The 19,877-nt window shown below is 42.7% G+C and overlaps 1 protein-coding gene across 1 annotated transcript in view; it reads left to right on the forward strand.

The window, feature by feature from the left end:
• celsr3 (cadherin, EGF LAG seven-pass G-type receptor 3) overlaps window positions 1-19,877 on the forward strand; it is a 238,500-nt gene that overhangs the window by 185,940 nt on the left and 32,683 nt on the right. The window contains 4 exon segments of the mRNA XM_051949438.1: window positions 10,657-10,783; window positions 11,953-12,159; window positions 15,460-15,634; window positions 18,353-18,465. Of these exon segments, the coding sequence (XP_051805398.1) occupies window positions 10,657-10,783; window positions 11,953-12,159; window positions 15,460-15,634; window positions 18,353-18,465 (622 nt within the window).

Below are 19,877 nucleotides of genomic sequence, written 5' to 3' on the forward strand. Positions count from 1 at the left end.
TTCCTTCAATTGCAACCAGTCGTCCTGTCCCTGCAGCTGAAAAACACCCCCACAACATGATGCTCCCACCACCATGTTTCACTGTAGGGATTGTATTGGGCAGGTGATGAGTGGTGCCTGGTTTTCTCCACACACACCGCTTACAATTAACACCAAAAAGTTCAATCTTGGTCTCATCAGACCAGAGAATCATATTTCTTATAGTCTGGGGGTCCTTCATGTGTTTTTTGGCAAAACTCTATGCGGGCTTTCTTGTGTCTTGCACTGAGGAGAGGCTTCCGTTGGGCCACTCTGCCATAAAGCCCTGACTGGTGGAGGGCTGCAGTGATAGTTGACTTTGTGGAACTTTCTCCTATCTCCCGACTGCATCTCTGGAGCTCAGCCACAGTGATCACAGTGAGCGGCGGCGGCGGTGGCAGCAGCTCGGTGCTGGGCCAGGTGGGAAATGGTCCTCTTTTAGAAGGAGAGTGGGGCAAAATCTGGGGAGCAGGACTCGGCAGGATTCTCCAGGGGTTTGGCGGGACTTTTTCAGCAGGACGCACAGGCAGCATGACCGGTGGAACTGCAGAGAAAAAGAGACTCATGTTAATAAGAGTTTCCACCTCACCTACTTTTGAGCCAGTAATGTTTGAGTGACTTCTTATGTTATGAGCCAGAGGCTCGAGTGCGATTGCAAAGGGGACGGGTGAGAGAGGCAGCCTTGCTGGATAAATATGAAAAAGTCACCAAATCCAAACCTACATAGCGACTCAAACATATAGGACCACTCAACCTGATCAAAGACCTTTTGCGCGTCTAGAGATAGAATAGCTGCTCCTCTGGTATTGCCATGGTCAGCGTAAATGGCATTTAAGAGGAGCCTTACAATGGAAAAACAGAACCTGCCTGGAATGAACTCTGTTTGACTGGGGTGTATGATAGGTGACAAATGTTTGTTTAGCTGGTTAGCTAGAAATTTAGTAATTACCTTTCTATCAAAATTCTGGAGTACAATAGGCCTGTAACTTGCTGGATCCGTCTCATGTCTGCCCTTCTTTAAAATCAGTTGGCTTTGTATAACATTTTCGGTAGGGCATCGTTACTCTTAGACCTGGTTGTCATCCTGAGGAGAAACGGAGCAACAATGTCACATAATTTTTTGTAAAATTCACAGCCGAGGGCTTTGATTGATGGAAATTAATTTATGGCAGACTTTATCTCATCTAGAGTGAAATCAGAGTCTTGGTCTCTCCTGGCAGCGTCATCGACTTTGGGTAATACAAGAGACTCAAAAAATTTGCTTAGATCTAAGTGTGAAGGGCAGGATTTGGAGGTGTAGAGTTCAGTATTGTCGCTCCGCCTCTCTTACAGCTTTGTCGAGGCGTCCCGCCTTCCCCGCAGCTTTGGTGAGGCGAAGCGCCTTCCCCGCAGCTTTGAAAAGGCGAAGCGTCTCCTCGGCAGCCTTGAGGGAGCTTAGCTCCTCCTCGGTAGCCTTGAGGAGGCATAGCGCCTCCTCCCAATACCTGAAGAGACTCAGTGCCACCTCAACACCAAGTGGTCCTCCTGCAGTGGCCACTCTAACACCTTGTGGCTCCCCTGCAGTAATAGTCTCCCCTGTCCCGTCCCTCGTTCCAAATTCTGTCCCGCACCCTGAAAAATCTCTGGCCCTTGGTTTTGTTCAGTCCCCAGTCCGGCTTCCCATGGAGTTCCCAGTCACGTGTCCAGTCCTGCCCTCCGTCCTGCCCCCCAAGGGGCCCCCAGTCCTGAGTTCAGTCCTGTCCCCATGTCAGGCCCCCGGAAGGGCCCTCGGATGCAGCTCTGCCCCCAGTGGGGCCCTTGGCTCCAGCTCTACCCCCAGTGGGGCCCTCGGCTCCAGCTCTGCCCTGGAGGGGCCTTCGGCTCCAGCTCTGCCCCCGGAGCGGTTCCACCATCGCCGGTTCTCAGTCCGGCCACCGGCCCGACCCCCGGAAAGGATCCCACTGCCGTCGGTTTCCAGTCCGGCCATCGGCCCGACCCCCGGAGGGGTCCCACCATCGCTGGTTTCCAGTCCGGCCACCGGTCCAACCCCCGGAGGGGTCCCACCATCGCAGGTTTCCAGTCCGGCCACCGGCCCGACCCCCGGAGGGGTCCCGCTGTCGCCGGTTTCCAGTCCAGCCCCCGGTGGGTCTTCGTTGCTCTAGCTGCAGGTTTCCAGTCCGGCCCCCGGAGGGTCCGCGTTGGTCCAGCTGCAGGTTTCCAGTCCGGCCCCCGGAGGGTCTTCGTCGGTCCAGCTGCCGGTTTCCAATCCGGCCCCCAGAGGGTCCTCGTCGGTCCAGCTGCCGGTTTCCAGTTCGTCCCCCGGAGGGTCCTCGTCGGTCCAGCTGCCGGTTCCCAGCCCGGCCCCCAGAGGGTCCCCGTTGGGCCTGCTGCCGGTTCCCAGTCCGGTCTCCAAGAGGCTCCAACCGACTCCATTGCCGGATCCCCGCCCGACCACCGGAGCACCTTCGTCAGCCTGTCTGACTCGAGCCTGTCCAGTCCCGACCTGTCCAGCCCTCGGGCCGTCCTCCGGAGCGGTCCGTCCTGCCTGTCCAGCTCCAGTATGTCCAGCCCCTGAACTGTCCTCCGACGCTGTCCCTCCCGCCCACCCGGTCCCAGCCTGCCTGTCCCTCGGGTCGCCCCTGGACCGGACCCTCCTGCCGGATTTCTGCCAGTCCCAGAGTCGCCCGCCAGCACCCCGACTGGTCTTGTGTGTTCCAGGAGGCGCACCTTGAGGGGGGTACTGTCACACTCTGTCCTGTGCCAGTGCTCTGACGCAGTTAATTAGTCACAGCTGGGGAGAAAGCACAGCTGAGCACGATGACAATCAGCTCAGTATAAAGCCTGGCGCTTCACTCAATTCCTCGCTGCGTCATTGTCACATGCCTGCCACATACCTGCCATTGATCTCCTGCATCATGCTCCCACCTGAGACTCACTGCACCCCGCCGCGAGCACACAGCTCCTTGGACTAATGGATTACCTCGTCGGCCAACCCTGCTACGTTCTGCATCCCCTCACACGCCCTCCCTCGTCTGGACTCAGTTCTCGGAGAGTTACCTTGCCGGCCCCCTCCTCCCTCTTCACCTGGAATCCCTCGCCCTCTCTGCATTCCTTCCCGTCTACTCCCTGTCCGCCTGTTGCTCAATCCTCACACCGCCTCCACCACCATCTCCCTCAGTTCTGCCCTCCACCTGGTCTCCTGGTTCCCCTCCTGGACACTTGTGAGTTTTCCCCTCTCCCCATTTATTTTAGTCTAGCTTTCATTGCGGCCCTAAGCCGTCGCCTTTTGTTATGTGTAGTTTAGTTTAACCCTCCACCACGGTCCCAAACCGTCGTCCTTAGTTTAGTTTAGTTCGTTTGCCCCTTCCTGATTTATTCCCCTGTGCCTCCCTTATGGAGTGCTTCTTGGTTTAATATTTTTTGTTAATAAAACTTTATTTAACCATACTGCCTGTCTGTTGCCTGCTGCATGGGTTCACCCACTCGAATTCCTGACAAGTATAACATTCTTAAAAGCGACTGTTGATGTCTTTGTGGTCTGTCAGCAACGAGCCTGATTTTGACTTAATGCAATGACTCGATCTTGAGACCTGGATGCCTCTAAGTTGATGTACAAGGAGTCTTTCAGGTTTATCGCCTATCTCAAAGTGCTTTTGCCCCAGTATTAGGAGGCGGTTGTTTATTTGACCTCCCAAATTACAGTTATACTTATATTTAAGCTATACAATTATATTGTAGTCTTCGGCAGAGTTTGAGGTAAGCCTGGGCGATTACATGATCGTGATCGCTGATCGCAATTAATTTCAGGTTGATCGCGGTGATCAGCTGTGAGCATATTTGCGCGATCAGACATAGCAGAAATGTGTCGTTTTCCTCTGTGGTAGTACTGTTTTTAACCATTTAAGGCAGCAATGCGCAATGAGACACCTAGCCTGCCGAAAACGCATCAGAAGAAGAAGGAAATGCAAGTGTGACAGCCAATCAGAGTCGACCTTTTCCTGCCCCACTTCCGCTTCTAACTTACCAGTGAGCGCAGAGCCCTAGAGATAGTAAGAGTTGCAACACTCATGCTCTCGCAGCGGGGCGGTCACGTGGTTCATGTAAGCCTGAATAGTTCCAAACAGGCAGCGCTGTCATTTCCTTCTATGGGACTGAGAGTGGCGATTTCACGGTAAAAAAGGAATAAAATCACACCTCCAAGTACTTGTTTGATTATTAATTCTTTGGAGTATGTATGTAAATGTCAGTTTTACATTTTGAGCCGTAAGGTGACATATTAAAGACACTTTTGGGGTTTTGGAGGGAATGTTTCACATTCGTGTTAGCATGGAAAATCGACTTTTACACAGAAATGTAAGATGATTGAAGATGTTAATTTTTGCCCAGCTGGATTATTGTATTTCCAGACAATGTCTATATTTCTCTGATTCACTTACCCGTAGTCTGGGAGTTATTGAAAAGCAGAGTAACAACAGTCCATTCAGCAGATAGTGTCCAGGCAGGAGTTGACTCACTATAACCATTTTAAGACATACACAAAATATATATTCAAGAATAACAACTCATTATGCTTTGATGAATGAAATAGTATGTTTTATTGACAATGGGAGAAACAATGAGGGTCTTCGTGTCTTCAGTGAGGGCTCTCGGGATACTTGCAGATAGATAGATACGATAGATATTAATAAATATATTTGTTAAATACCTACAAGTATAAGTTTATGCATTATAAAGGGTCTCATATAAAGGACGTAGTCTTGGCAATTAAAAAGAGGTAGCGATGTAGCTAGGTAGCTTTCAAAGAAGAGCTAACAAGCGCATGGCAATGCCTGAAAGTCGTTCATCTGCTAATATTCACAAATACAGATAAATGCATGCACCACAAAGGGCTTCTGATATAATATAAAGACGTTAAAATTAAAAAGAGGTAGCGACTCATCAACAATTAATCCGTCAATATATCCCTGGAGATAACTTCACAGCTAACAGCAGAGTCGAGCTAAAAAAAAGTAGCAGAAATTCGGTCGTCTACCAAGATAAAAAATATATATAATTACGCTGCGCAAATACAAATAAAGCTCAGCATATGCATCATAAAGAGCCTCTGATAAAATATAGGCAGTTGACAATTCAAAAGAGGTAGGCATTTCATCAACTTACCTCCACATATACTCAATGACCTGCAGTGCAAATGAACGGTGGCTATCACTGTTGAAGCGGTGCTTGGAACTAAACAAGCCTCCACAACCCGGAAGTAGACTGGAAGAAAGCATACAACGGCACCCGATGGGAGTGTCGCAACTCTTACTATCTCTAGAGCTCTGGGTGAGCGTAAACAAATGGCAGAGGAAGGATGAGAACATGCACCCGAGGGCAGCGAAACAGATGTTAGCCATTTGGAATTATCCTCCACAGATGAGGATATTGTTGAGAGAAAAGGTGCGTCGGTTGTGTGGCGGTGGTTTGGGTACCTTCAAAATGATGTGGAGCAAACGAAGCCGATATGCAAGGTATGTCGGCGGTCGGTGCCCTCAAAAACGGGCAACACTACAAATCTCTTCAATCATTTAAAGAAGTACCACCCTAGTGATTACACAGAGAGCATGAAAGCGCGAACGGAGTCTGCACGGCCTTTTGCTGCTGCTTCTGACACACCTAGGATAAGCAGTTTAGCCACTACTAGCCGTGCAGCCACTGGACCAAACCAGCAGTCAATAGTGTCATCTTTTACGGCCACGGCACCATACGAGCATCACTCCAAGAGGAAGAAAACAATTACACAAGCGATTACTTTTTGTCTTGCAAAAGACGTGATGCCCCTAAATCTAGTGGAGAAAGACGGATTTAGGTATTTAATCAAACTCTTTTTTGGCGGCAGACTCATATGAAATTGCATAACTAACTACTAACAAACTACTTTTGAGGTCCCCCAGAGGGTGGTTTCTGCCACCTTACCATTATCTTTGATCTCTATGAAATCTTTATTGGCTACTAATATACTTGGTCAATTTGTTGTCAGAGAGCAGCGATGGGTTGAAAAGCCAGGACTTTTGTTTGTTTGGGGAGGGAGAGATTTGGGGACATTGTCAGGGGACTATGGTCCGAAATCAAGATGTTATGATATTATGATTAGAGGAGAATCGACCAGAAAGTAATCCATCCTACTGTATGATTTGTCAGCATTGAAGTAGAAGGAGTAGTCTTTTTGGGTTGGGTGCTAAATCCTCCAAATGTCGAGAAAATTTTTGGATTTGGTAAGATTGTTCAGGACCTGTACAGATGTTATATTTGGAGGTGAACGGGAGGATAATCTGTCCAAATCGGGGTCTAGGTAGCAGTTCAAATCAGCACCAATTATAATATTTGAGTTTTCTTCATCCAGGAGTGCATTAAAACTTGGCTGAAAAAAATGGGGTCATCTATGTTTGGGCCATAGATATTAAGAAATGTTAGTGGGAATGAATTTATGGTACCTGAAACCATTAGATATCTGCCATGAAGGTCTGTAGTCAAGGAGGAGAGTTGGAATGGGATATTTTTCCCATTCCAACCCTCCCTGATTCACTGATTCTGATTTTGGTGCAGCAAAGGAAACATTGAACTAGGAAACACAAACGTCCTCCCCCTCATTCCCTAGTGTACAGACATATCTTTACATTGAACAGCTGACATGAGTGTGTGAATCTACTCCGTTTCTCTTGTGTTGATTTTTTTCCATGAACCGCGCTGTCTCCTGTGGATTGTTGAAAATCAACAGTGCTTCTCTGTCATGCTGATAAATGTGCAGCCTGGTCGGGTACCACAGGGTGTGTTTGATTCCTCCTTCACATAGTAACTGCATCACATCCCGAAAGGCTCAGTGTTGCATCATCACCTCGTTAGTATACTTTGGGAAAATCAAAAGTTTGTTGCCCTTATACTCCATGTCATGCAGTTTCTGTGAGCGAGCCTCTAGGTCTAGCACTTTGGCAGGAAGTAGTTTGTTTTGGGTAGTTAGCTCTGAGCACTTAGCTTCTAACTCCTGCAGACGTGCTTCATAGTTGTTAGTTGCTAGTTCTTGGTTAGCCGCATGGACCTGGAGTTCGGTTTGTGTTGTTGTGTCTGGAAGCAAGCTTGAAATGCGTCAAAACGCTCGTTAATGACTTGACATAACGTGGCATAGTCCGGTGGCTTCTCCATGCTAGTGGGAAAGTTGATGGGTCCATCGTCAGCTTTGACGAGGCTTTAGTGACTTGGCTGTCGGTGGCTTTTGCCTTGTTGGTAGCTTGAGATTTTGGCATTGCGATTCATCCACTTGCTAACAAAGGGAACAATCACACTTTGTCAGCCTGTTAGCGGATATTTGTGGATATTTAAAAACTTTTGTTAGGACCACGGAGCAGAGCATTGGCTGAACACATCTACTCCATCACACGCTCACTCCGATAGATGAAATCTTTAACAAGAAATAACCTTGCGCTAAGCACAGGCATGTGTTGTGTATGTGTATGTTATGTACAGATACTGAATTGCGTGACCTAAATATATAGCCGGTGGTGGGAATTGGTGGGACTCAGAAGCACCCCCACAAATTAATCAATGGTTCCTTATATCATTTCGGACGGATAAGTTCCAATAAGACCACAATGGTGGATTTGTAGTAGGATTGCAATCGTGTAATTGTCAGCAGGCAGCTGACGTAGTGTTCACTTGTAGTCATACTTACAGTGACGCCGTGCCACTATCTTACAATGATACAGAAATCTTTAACAAATCAGTGGATCCAGACTGTAAGCCGCATCCCTGCCAAAATCTAATCACTTGGTCCTTGTGTCAATTCTGACTTTCCCTGAAAATTTCATCCATATTCATCCATCCATTCTCTATACACCGCTTTATCCTCACTAGGGTTGTGGGGGTGCTGGAGCCTATCCCAGCTGACTCGGGCGAAGGCAGGGGACACCCTGGACAGGTCGCCAGTCTGTTGCAGGGCCACGTATACAGACAGACAAACAATCACACTCACATTCACACCTACAGGCAATTTAGAGTTATCAATTAACCTGAGCATATTTTTGGACTTCTTGCTGCAAGGCGAAAGTGCTAACCACTACTCCACTGTGCAGCCCTCATCCATATTCGTTAGTCCATTTTTGAGTAATGTTGCTAACAGACAGACAGACAGATGGACAGACAAATGTATGCCAATCATCACGGAATACCACCGCATTCCTTGGTATTCCGAGTAATGAAATTCAGTTAAAATAAAGAAATGTGACATTATGAAATAAAAGTCACTTGATAGTTACATTTATTTATATTAAAATAGCTATGAAATACATTTTGAAATTGAATAAAAGTGACATTATGAAATAAAAGTAATCAAATTTTTACATTTAAGTGAAATTAAAATGTTATGGCCAGAAAATCTGGTAGCGGATTTTTTTTTAAATGTAAAAAAAATAAATAAAAAGAAGTCACGTCACTCATTAAAAATATTAAAAGTAGATGACCAGAGCCAGTTTCATCTAGTCACTGGTTTAAATAAAATTTGATGTTTTGTATCATTCATATTAATCATGTTGTTATTTCTTTTAATTGCCTCTCGATAAAATAAATTAAACATTAAACATTTACTTCACATTGCAGTTTGTATAATAGAAACTCTTCTGACATATTTAACTTTTTCACTCTTCTCACCTTCTCTATCACTACTTTATAGGGGTGTAACGAATTTTCATGCCACGAAATTTCGCGAAATAAAAAATGACGAAATAAAATTCAAAGACGCACGAAATAAAAACCAGAAATAAAAAACACGAAGGGGCACCGCGCACCACTGAGACTGATGATTTTTGACCCTCCTTGCCTACCGTAGCAAAACACTCACTTCAAAACGGAGGAAGATGAGGTTGAGGAATTAGCTGATGCTCCTTCGTCAAATAAATCTGTTGTGGCTTCCTATGTAAACAACGAGAGAACAGTGAGAAGATTGCAGATAAAACAAAAACTGTTTGCAAAATATGCCGCTACAGTTCGCCGTATACTGCGGCGAGTACAACTAGTTCACAGTTCAGACATTTATAGGTCTAGACTGCAGCTCCTAGGACTGCTATTTGTTTTCCTTTTCATTCAAGAATGTAGTTATCCTGATTGTTACAACAACAAAGCACTTTTTATTGAGATTTTATGTTTGTATTTGCAATGTAGTCTAAATAAGGGGGAAAAAATACAATTTTGTTTTTCTTAAAGAGCATTTATTTTGTACTGATGCACAAGGGCGTCAGTTTGTTTTTAAAAGTGGGGGGGACGGAGACCACAGCACTTTGAGAAAATGTCGAAGAACGGCGGCAAAATGCCACAAGCTGGACTCGAACTCACAACCACCGCACCAAAGCCTCCGCCTGAGGCTTAAGCTGTTGAGCTATCCGTACATGCAGGTAGAGGGGTCTGTGGGCCGCTATAGTACTAATTCTCTCGGGCCGAAATTTTGCCCCTGCATGCCTCTGGTCGGAGCTTCCACTTGGCACAGGCGCAAATTTAGCATCTGCGCGTTTTTTTTGTTTTTTTTAACCTCACGAAGGTGTGCTGCGTGTCTGTGCAACTCTCGGCCGAGTGCGGATGGTGCGTTCAGGAGCGTCGGAATTTTCTATACTACTGAAAATAGCTGGGTTTACAACGGCTTACATGTGAAGAATTTGAATGTGTTGGAGACAAAAATGACCCCTGACAAAAAGTGGGGGGGACACGTCCCCACCGTCCCCCCCTAAACTGACGTCTATGCTGATGCAGCATTATTTTTTGTATGTCTGCATAAGGTAGAAAATAAAGAAAATGAGATTTTTGCATAACGTCCTGCTGTTGGGGATTTTCTTTAATCTTTATTTCATATCGTGAATATTTTGTATCGTGAGCCCTGTTTCGTATTTCGTATCGTTTTGTGAGTTGACCATTTCGTTACACCCCTACGATTTTATGTTCACACTGTAAAAAAATATCTAAAAGAAATCAGAAAATATGGCAGCAAAAAAACTAGACAAAACAAAAAAAACTAAAAATGTCTCAATCAGTAAAACAGAAGATAAAAAATGTAAATTGAACTTTGGGGATTTTACAGTCACATCCTTTGCTAGACAACAACAGCGTGGAACCGTTTTCTGTCATCTTTGCGAGAATTTTTGTACTTTTCGACATGTCAAGAAACCTCTTCTTAGAGGGACATTTCCTGTGCCGCTGGAATGTTGACAAAGTCCAAAATCCAAAAGTCCACAACATTAAAAAATGCATCTTCAAAATAAAAGCATAGAGGGAACGGCTATTTTAACACTAGCAAAACAAAGGCTTGCCAAAAGTTATGAACTGATCCACAGACCTTTATAACAGGAATTTACACACAATTCGGTATCCCTACATAACATGCACATGCATAGCACATGCCTGTGCTAAGTGCATGGTCATTTTTTATTAAAGATTTCATCCGTCGGAAATGATACGTCAACTGCGCTGCCTTGGCGGAGTACTGCGCTCTCTGACTGCTTTTCTATGCAAACATAAGCCCATTAAAAACCCATTGATTTTAAACACACAAATGTGCACATACATCTTTGCAGCTGCACATACGTAATCTTTTAAACATGTTCTGTCCTTATTAACCCTTGTTTTCCTTCTGTTTCCCTGCAGACATGAGTTAGGAGGCTGCTGGACTGTCAGAGACTGTATGGTTGTCTACAGAAATACATCTCATGTCCGCTGTCAATGCCAGAGACTGGGAACCTTTGGCGTGCTGATGGATAGTTCACATAGAGAGGTTAGCTAAATTACAAATCAGTGTTTTATTATCATCTTTCCATCATCTAATAGATTTCCCATCACTGAACTGTGCACGTCACTTCGCCTTTTGTTTTCATCTCAGCTGGTAATAGCTGGATCTGGTTCGGAGTAAAAATGTGAAATCCCACCGACAGAAATCCTGACTGACATTGGCAGAGCTAAAGGAAGCCTTGCTACAGCTGTAGCAGATTTTCACAGCTTACTGCAAACCCCCTCCAGAGTCTGCACAGAATACTAAGTCTGATAATCACAAGACAAGACGAGGCCAGTTTTCTGCAAACTGTAGCTCGTGTGAAATTATCCATCTATTATCTAATAGGTCACCAGTCTATGACAGGGCTACATATGCAGAGCAGTCACATTCACACCTATGGACAATTTAGAGTTACCAATTAATCTCAGCATGTTTTTGGACTGTGGGAGGAAGCTGGAGAAAACCCGCGCATGCACAGGGAGAACATGCAAGCTCAGTGCAGAAAGATCCCAGGAAGACTGGAACGCAAACCGGAAGTCTTATAGCTGCAAGGCAAAAGTGCTAACCGCCAAGCCACTATGCAGGCCCTCGCAAAAAATTATTCTCAGTGAAATGTGTCCTCGTTATCATAAATCTGGCGCTCTGAGAAAGGCGAGTATTTGATTTCCATTCGTTGGAGGCACCGAATGAAATCCTGTCTGCCATGTTTACGGGCATCAGATGCGATGAATTGATCCCAAAGCTTTTGATACTCTGATAGATGCTTGATCTACCATTTCAGTCATCCAGCTTTATTTATTTCCTGTCTTACTTAAAATGAAGACATTGTGGATATTTATATGTTTTTATTTGGGACAACTTGCTGGCTGGTGCAGCTTTTGTTTCTTCAGGTCATTTACTTGCTTTCCAAGAAATTTACCATCTCTGGCAGACAGACAGACAGAAGGGTAGACTGAAGCAGCTGCGTTTTAAAATAACTTATTTTCATCTTATTTCACCTTGTGATATTTCATTTTTTTTGCCTCAGTCTTCATCTGTCGCCTCTGTGTCTGCACACTTTCTTCCTCTGCTAGCTTCCCCCCTCGTTTCCTCTCCTTTTTCATCTCCTTCCATCAGAAATGATATAAATCTGGTAACACCTTCTCTCCACTTTATTTCTTCTGGATGAGCAGCAGTTGGAGGGGGATCTAGAGACTCTGGCCCTGGTTACGCATTCTTCTCTATGGGTCTCCATGCTCGCCCTCCTCCTCACCGTCTTCGTCCTTTCCTGCCTCCGAGGCCTTAAATCCAACACCAGGAGCATCCATTCCAATACAGCGGCGGCCATGTTTCTGTCAGAGCTGGTGTTTTTGCTGGGTGTCAGTCAGACTGAACAACAGGTAAATACAGTATTTTCTTCCGACATCACCTAATATTGTGATTCAGGAACACATTTCTCATAAATTTTTCACCATCTTTTGGAAATTTAGGAGTGTACTTGACTGCAGATGTTGCTTGATTGTGCAAACCCCGATACTCTGCAACATTACACATTGTAGCCTCTTTCCCTGGTGCATCAATAAAGGTCTTACCAAGAGATTTTCCAAAGCAATATCCTAAAATATTCATTCTTCTCACCCTCGAAATCATCTTATTATGTCCTTGCTCTATCTATCTATCTATCTATCTATCTATCTATATATATATATATATATATATATATATATATATATATACTACATATTATTACTGTTTTATTTCATTTAAATCCTCTAGAAGTAATATATATAAGTATATATATTACTTTTAGAGGATTTAAATTAAATAAAACAGTAATTTTATCATCATACTGTAAGAGAATCAATTACTATTTATAAAACTACAGATTTCTGATAAGACAGTATGACAGCATAGCATAGCATTGTATAGCACTTCATTAAACCAGAAGGAAATTTCTTTGCAGGATTAAGAAAGATGATGTGGCTATTGCTTTCAATATTGGCCTATTTTAGGGTTCACAGGTAAATGAATACTTTCTTTCTGTATTTTTGCCAGTTATTATCTGTCATTTAAAAAGATTGGGAAAATATGTAACATAGTGGAAATTTATGTGAAAAAATTTCAAAACTTTTTAAAATGTTAATTTTGTACCATTGCACCTCTGTACATCAGGTGTGCTATGATTCTTCATTTACTTTCAGTTGCCCTCCTGTTACTTTCAATTCTTTCTACATTTCCCCTCTTCCTCCAACCTTTTTTCCCCTTTCTTTTCTTCATCCCTCCTGACCACAGTGTTGCTGTTTTTACTCCCCACAGTCATGTGTGCCTGCAAGTATGTTTAAAGAGCAACACGTCGTGTAGAGAGGCTACTACAAACGTGGTCACCCAGCGTGAAATTCAATTAATTAAGCTGTATCGCCCACATAGCTGACTGTACGCCTGTTTACAGTGCAACCAGTTACTTCTAGCTAAACATGTTTTCTAATTCTTGTACATCATGCTTGGAAGATCATGTTAGCACTCGCAGCGTGTGTTCGTTTTTACATTCTCTTGCATATTGCGGGAGTGTTGTTCTGTTGGTATGTGTAAGAATGTGATATTCATTGTCTGACTGTATTGCTGTCAAGACTGCATCATCTTCAGCTGCTGTTTGGACTTTTGCACTGAGCTTCTTTTTACTCTTAAATGCCTCCTTTCCTTAACTTGAGAGAGCACACAGATGAAGGCTTTTCATGAAGCTTGAGCAAGTAATTTACAGCTTAAATATGTGGCAGTCATATTTAAAAAGTGTTTCTTTGACACAGACTGAAGTGGAAAAGTTCCATTTGATGCATTTCTGTATTTAATAAATGGCTTGAGGGCAATGAGGGACTGCTTTTAAACTGTAATCTACCTTGTCTGATGCTTGTATTCGAGAAAAAATGCATATAACTTCAAACTCACACCACATTACCGCTTATTTTCTGTTCATGTAGTCATAATTTTATGTATTTAACATAAAACTGACCATCATATTCCCACAGCCATCTATTGAAACTCACGAACTTGTGCATTTACAAGTTGTTTTCTGAAGTTAGTTCAAATTCTGTTCTTACTTTAAACAAACAGCAAATTTATCGGTCTTTAATTCAGCTCCACTTGTGTTTGAATGGCATCACTCATGTAGTCAAACAAACAGATGTGAGGCTCCAAGGTTCAAACACACTGCTCCAGATGTTCTCAAATGCAGTCTGAAGGTAATTTCTCAGAAAGCTTAAATGCTATTGCACTGCATTATTCATGGGGATGTTTGGCGTTAATGCCAAATCAAACCACACTGGAGAAAACATTTCGAAGTTGTAGCCCTGCCTTTACAGAAATCATTGGGATTCATTCTTGATTATATGCAATCTACATCACAGAATTGGACTGACCTCAGAAATCCACGGTAGACCAGAATTTACTATTTAGGCAGCATCATGGTTATGGCAAGAAAGACAATGTTTCCCCTCTGCATCAGTACAGTCTCTTGCGTATTTTAAGAGATAAAGAGAAATAAATCAACATTTGACTAAACTGAAATCTTCAAAACAACTTTACAAAACTATGATATGGTTCAAAATATGTATTACAATTCAAACATTAGGTTTGTAGATGATCAAACACTCTGAACCCCAAGATGACGCCATTTGCCAGAGCAAGAAACTGTAAAAACAGCATAATTTACCGTATTTGCAAATTTCTGATGACAAATGAACGTATGTATCATCTAGTTCCATCAGGGGAAGTGATCAAGAATGAGCGTTACACTGTAACATTACATTGAAATCGCTTTAATTTACATATCTGATTCCAAAAAATGGCAGAAAGAAGCTGTTTGAATGAACAAGATTCTGTAAAAAAAATAAATAAATAAATAAAATAAAATATCAATAGTGCATGGAGCCACTATTGTTTCCAGTGTTGGTGGAACTTGTAAAAATGTTTTAGTTTCTAAATAATATTTTCTTTTTTTAATGATTTATGCCATTAATGTGTTATACTGCACACAAGAAATGTTTGAGGCATCGCTGCTTCTAGTCATGGTTTCCATAGAGGTGCAGGACTTCATATTGCAGTGGGAAAATGAGTCCACAGTGAGTAAATATATGACAGGAGTTAAAAATAAACCTCCAGAAACTGTGTGGAGTTCAGAGACTTCATCATTCCTGATAAAACTAGAAAACAAGTTAGCATTATTTATGTTTAATTGCAGTTTTAACCATTGTAAATAGTGTGTGAGAGTATCCTTTATTATTGTACCTTCCTCTATGAGGTCATAATTAAAAAGCAATTTTGCATGTTAATGCTACAGTTCAGCACTTTTACAACATTCATACACATTCCAATCAGTTATTTTGTGCTTTTACCCGGAGATGAACTGTGATATGCATCAATAAGCTGCGTTCATTTGCCACATGAATTAACTCATGAGCAGCTATTACTTCACTGCTCACACCTGCTCTGCTGTAATAAAAACTTGTTGATTACCTGCCAAGATGTCTGCATTGCAACTGTCACATAATTAGCTTACAAGGGATTAGATATTTTTTTAATCTCATCTTTTTTCCTTTGCCTCTTTTCGTGCTACTTTCCTGCGGCTTCACACTTTTCCTTCCTCAACTTCCTCTTCTAAATCTTTCCTCTTTTTCCTTCTTCTATAAATGTTCTTCCCCCTCTAGTTCCTGTGTACGGTCGTTGCCATTCTGCTGCATTACTTCTTCATGTCCACGTTTGCCTGGATGTTCGTCGAGGGTCTCCACATCTACCGCATGCAGACCGAGCAGCGCAACATCAACTACGGTGCTATGAGATTCTATTACGCCATTGGCTGGGGCGTCCCCGCCATCATCACAGGTAATACACACATGCTGTAAGGATTTCAGAGATATATTAAATGTTGGATACATGACAATGGATCAATGTTTACTATAGGTCATCTGGAAATATGACAAAATCTGTTGGGTCAAAAATATACATACAGCAGCTTGAATTATCAGTTTTGGTGATGGAAAAAGTTGTATTATTCAAATTATTTTTTGTTTCATGGCTTCTGAACTTCTCGTGATTGACTACAGCTGCTAACTCCTCTGAGCCAATTTTAATTGGGGCCCATTTGCTCCACTCATTAGACTCACACAAACACTACCGTGGGAAAGTCTGAGTCGCTCAGCAAAGATCTGATAAACCAAATTGACATTGACTTGAACAAGTCAGGAAAGTAACTTGGAGCTATTTCACAGCAGCTACACAACCCAAAGTCAACTGTGCACACAATTATTTTCAAGTATAAAGTACAGCATAAAGTAAAGTACAGTCGTGCCACTGCCACAGTCACGACTGTATGTGCAATCACACAGGTTGACATAGTCTGGCTGAGTAGAAGTGTCTTCCTAACACTTGAATTAAACAAGTTTCAGTGGCATTTTAATATAGAGATTGCAGAGATACACATGCAAACAGTTTCTGTCATGACATACAGTGCAAGCAAGTAATATCTGCCTGCTTTTTTTTCTGTCCTTCCTTTACAAACACACACATGTTTTGCACTTTCCATCATGACTCATATCATGCTGTCAGCTCTCCTCTATCTGTTGCCATTTCTGTCAGTCATGATCACTGTCTTGGCCTCGAGAATGACTCTGTCTCCCAGCAGCACACACATTAGCACGTCTCCATCCTCGGGCTCCGAGGTGTGTTTATCTGTCTGCCTGTCTTAATTTAGGGTTTTCCCTGCCTCTTTTTTACTTTTGCAATTCTATTCGAAACGTTTTTTTTTTACTGACAAAAGACAACTTGTCACAACCTTGACAGCGGCGTTTGAACAAGGAGGGAGGGAATATAGACACATGGAAAACCTCTCAGGCACCACTGTGGATGTGGAGAATTGGTTTTGCAATAGAAAACAGATACCTGAAGGCAGCTGTAAACAAACTCTGCTTGCAAAATTCAATTAGCTCAGTTATTTTGACTAATGAGCAGCATATTTAAAATCAGTAGCATCACTTTTTCTGCCCTGAGCTCTCGTAGGAGGCGGTCGCACTTTTCCTCTCTCCGTCTCTATCTCTGTCCTTCTCCCCTCACTCTCATGTTTCTGCTTGCTGCATTTTTGTTCGTCTCGTCTGACTGGAGTGATCTCTTGGCACTGGACCTTCGAAACACCGATCATGGAATTGATTAGCTGGTCTCTCAAACGCGATTGACAAGATTGTCGGGACAAAAAGCACAGGCTTAGGGGAGCCTACCTGCCCGGATAGGAGTTTACCCCTATCCGTAGAGGATGTGGAAGATGTTTATATATTCGGATTTATGATGAGAAGTCTGCTGATAATTGGCTTGATTGCGGGCCTGAGCTTCTGGAAAATTAGGAGGACCGCAGAGAAAAACGACATCCAAACTCTGCTGATCCTTGCAAACGATTGGATCAAGGCTGCTGGTGACCGGAATGATGAACTCAAACGTAAGATGGACAATTTGCTTGGTGTGACTGTTGATTTGAGTCGCAAAGTGGATGCCATCAAGGTGCGGATCACAGCGACTGAAGTCTAAGATGTTGAGAGCAGCCAGGGGAAAGGTGAAATTGCTCCTCTCCCCGCCTAAACAAAAAGGATACTGATAACATTCCGGCGCCCCTGGAACAATAACAAACTCCTCTGGAAGTTTTTCATGGCCAAGACATAGCTCTCCTAAACCTTCCCCACTTTCCCAAGGACACCTGTTGCCTTTTGGACTGGCCCATCCAAGGATGTCTCCATGGCAACCTGCTATGTTATCGCGCTCCACCTGCGAACTGAGACACCTGGGGGTCTGGGACGGAAGGAGATTAGCTATACGCATACACGCACACTTTGGACTCATGAACTGGGGACTGAGCTCACATTCACACACACATGCCCATCATCCCCTCCAAGGCCGCCTCCAAAGCTTCCCACTCGCGATGCACGGTGGCGGAAATCCCGTGTGTAGCGCGCCACCATATGGCGCAGCAGTTGCATAGGAGGCCGACTACTGTGTGGAGCCACCCTCCCATTACCCCTCATCCTTATCCCATCTGACCTTGTCTAATGTCATGCTTTGACTGTTGCGGGTTTGTTTTTTTCAGGTTCCTTCTCAAATTGAATTTCCCAACTTGGAGGTTTTCTTTTGGTAATAATGAACATCTCATTTACCCTCTGCTATTGCTACCCCGATTCCAAATGTCTTTGTTTTTCCTTTTCCTCAAGACAGGCGCGCTCCCAACACTGCTGCAGCCCGAGCTGCCATTGGCAGGGCAGCTCAAATGAAATTTCATTGTATATGAAAGTGTGCAATGACAATAAAGGTCTGATTGATTGATTGATTGATTGATTGATTGATTGATTGATTGAAGCCGATTACCTACGATGATTATTTTGCTGGTGACTGCTACCGTTTACTTGTTTCTTGTTATTGCTTCGACCTGTTATTCAGACAACAGCATGCTACCACCTCCCTGTCTCGCCGTTTTGCTGTTTGCCATCTGCCTCTGATTGACAGCAGAGGACATCAAAGATCAGATCTTCCTGTGCGACCCAACTGTCTGTGTTTTTCCTGCAGGGCTAGCAGTCGGTTTGGACCCAGAGGGTTACGGGAACCCAGACTTTTGCTGGATCTCCATCTATGACAAACTCATCTGGAGCTTCGCCGGTCCCATCGCCATTGTCATACTGGTAACTGTGAGACTTGTGGCAGCTAATTCTGTATGCACACAAATAAAATATAGTGTGAATGGTGTCGTACAGAAACTGTAATAGAAGCAAATTTTTATATTGCTTAATATGTATATTACGTTCTAGGTTTATTTTCATTTTATTTCTTACTTAAATAAGCCTATTTCACCATACTACTAGTTTTACGAAAACTGCCAGTCGACCCCCCACTTTGGGCATGTTTTTTCGCACATTAGAATCTGAGGTTGTCTTAAGCACAATATGTCAGGAACTGTTCAGAATAAAAGTCTGAAAATTTCACTGTTATTTCTCATCATGTCATTCATTCAGAATTTGAAATACTGGAGAAGTAGATCAAATAATCTGTGATTATGGTTGAGTTGAAATATGAAAAAAAAAGTGAAGCCGTGATTAAAAGTCCTATCTTTGAACATAGATTAACAAATATATTAATTATGCACAAGTCAGCTGCTTTTGAACCACATGTAGCTACATGTTACAATGATACAAAACTAAAGTGCGATATAACATGATCACAAAAAAAGTCATTTAACTTTCAGAACTGATTGAGCAGTATAAGAAATTGTACCAAAGAACTAATGGTGGGACGTGATTAATAAATTAATATAATCAGTTAGAGGCTTTGTAATTGATTAATTGTGAATTATCACATTTTTTGTCAAATAGCAATATTTGACACAATAAGTAAAGTTTTTCAATTGAAATAACTTTTGGTTGACAGTTGAATCAAGGAATAGCCATACGTGTTTATAATTTTAAATATAAATGATTATAATTGATACAATTTTAAAGTGTGTCATAGAAAAAAGTGATTTTGATGATTTAAAGCCTGGATTTAGTTAGGGTTTCCATTGTTTGGCACATAACATACACATAAGTAGGTCTAGGACCTTCAGAAAGTTGAAAATTCACAGATTCATTCTGTTTTCATTGTTTTAGGGTCTGACAAATGGGGTATTTTTGATGTTTCTTTTTTTAGGAATGTAAATTTTTATCTCTAAACAAAAAAAAAATCAGAAACTAAAAGTTTATAATTAAGTTATTAAAATACAGACATTATTGTTGTTTAATAACTTAAACAACAATAATGTTTTCTTCAGTTATATTTATATTTATCTGCATTTTTCATCTGTCTACTACATTCACAGATGAAGTAGACATAAGAAAGTCTGTTGAACACTAACGGAAGACCTGACCACATTGAGCTTGTTGGGTGGAAAGTTTTCTTTTAAAAATCTTCCCGATGGTATCTTGGCTAAAAGCGTGGTTGTGTGCAAATTGTGCAACAAAGAGTTTTCTTATCACTGCAGCACTTCAAGCCGACGGTATCACCTGAATGTAACACATGCTGCTGTTAGCACCAGAGCTCATGTTAGCTGCAACAGTTGTAC

The sequence above is a fragment of the Acanthochromis polyacanthus genome, chromosome 6 (assembly GCF_021347895.1).
Source record: "Acanthochromis polyacanthus isolate Apoly-LR-REF ecotype Palm Island chromosome 6, KAUST_Apoly_ChrSc, whole genome shotgun sequence".
NCBI classification, from domain to species: Eukaryota; Metazoa; Chordata; class Actinopteri; family Pomacentridae; genus Acanthochromis; species Acanthochromis polyacanthus.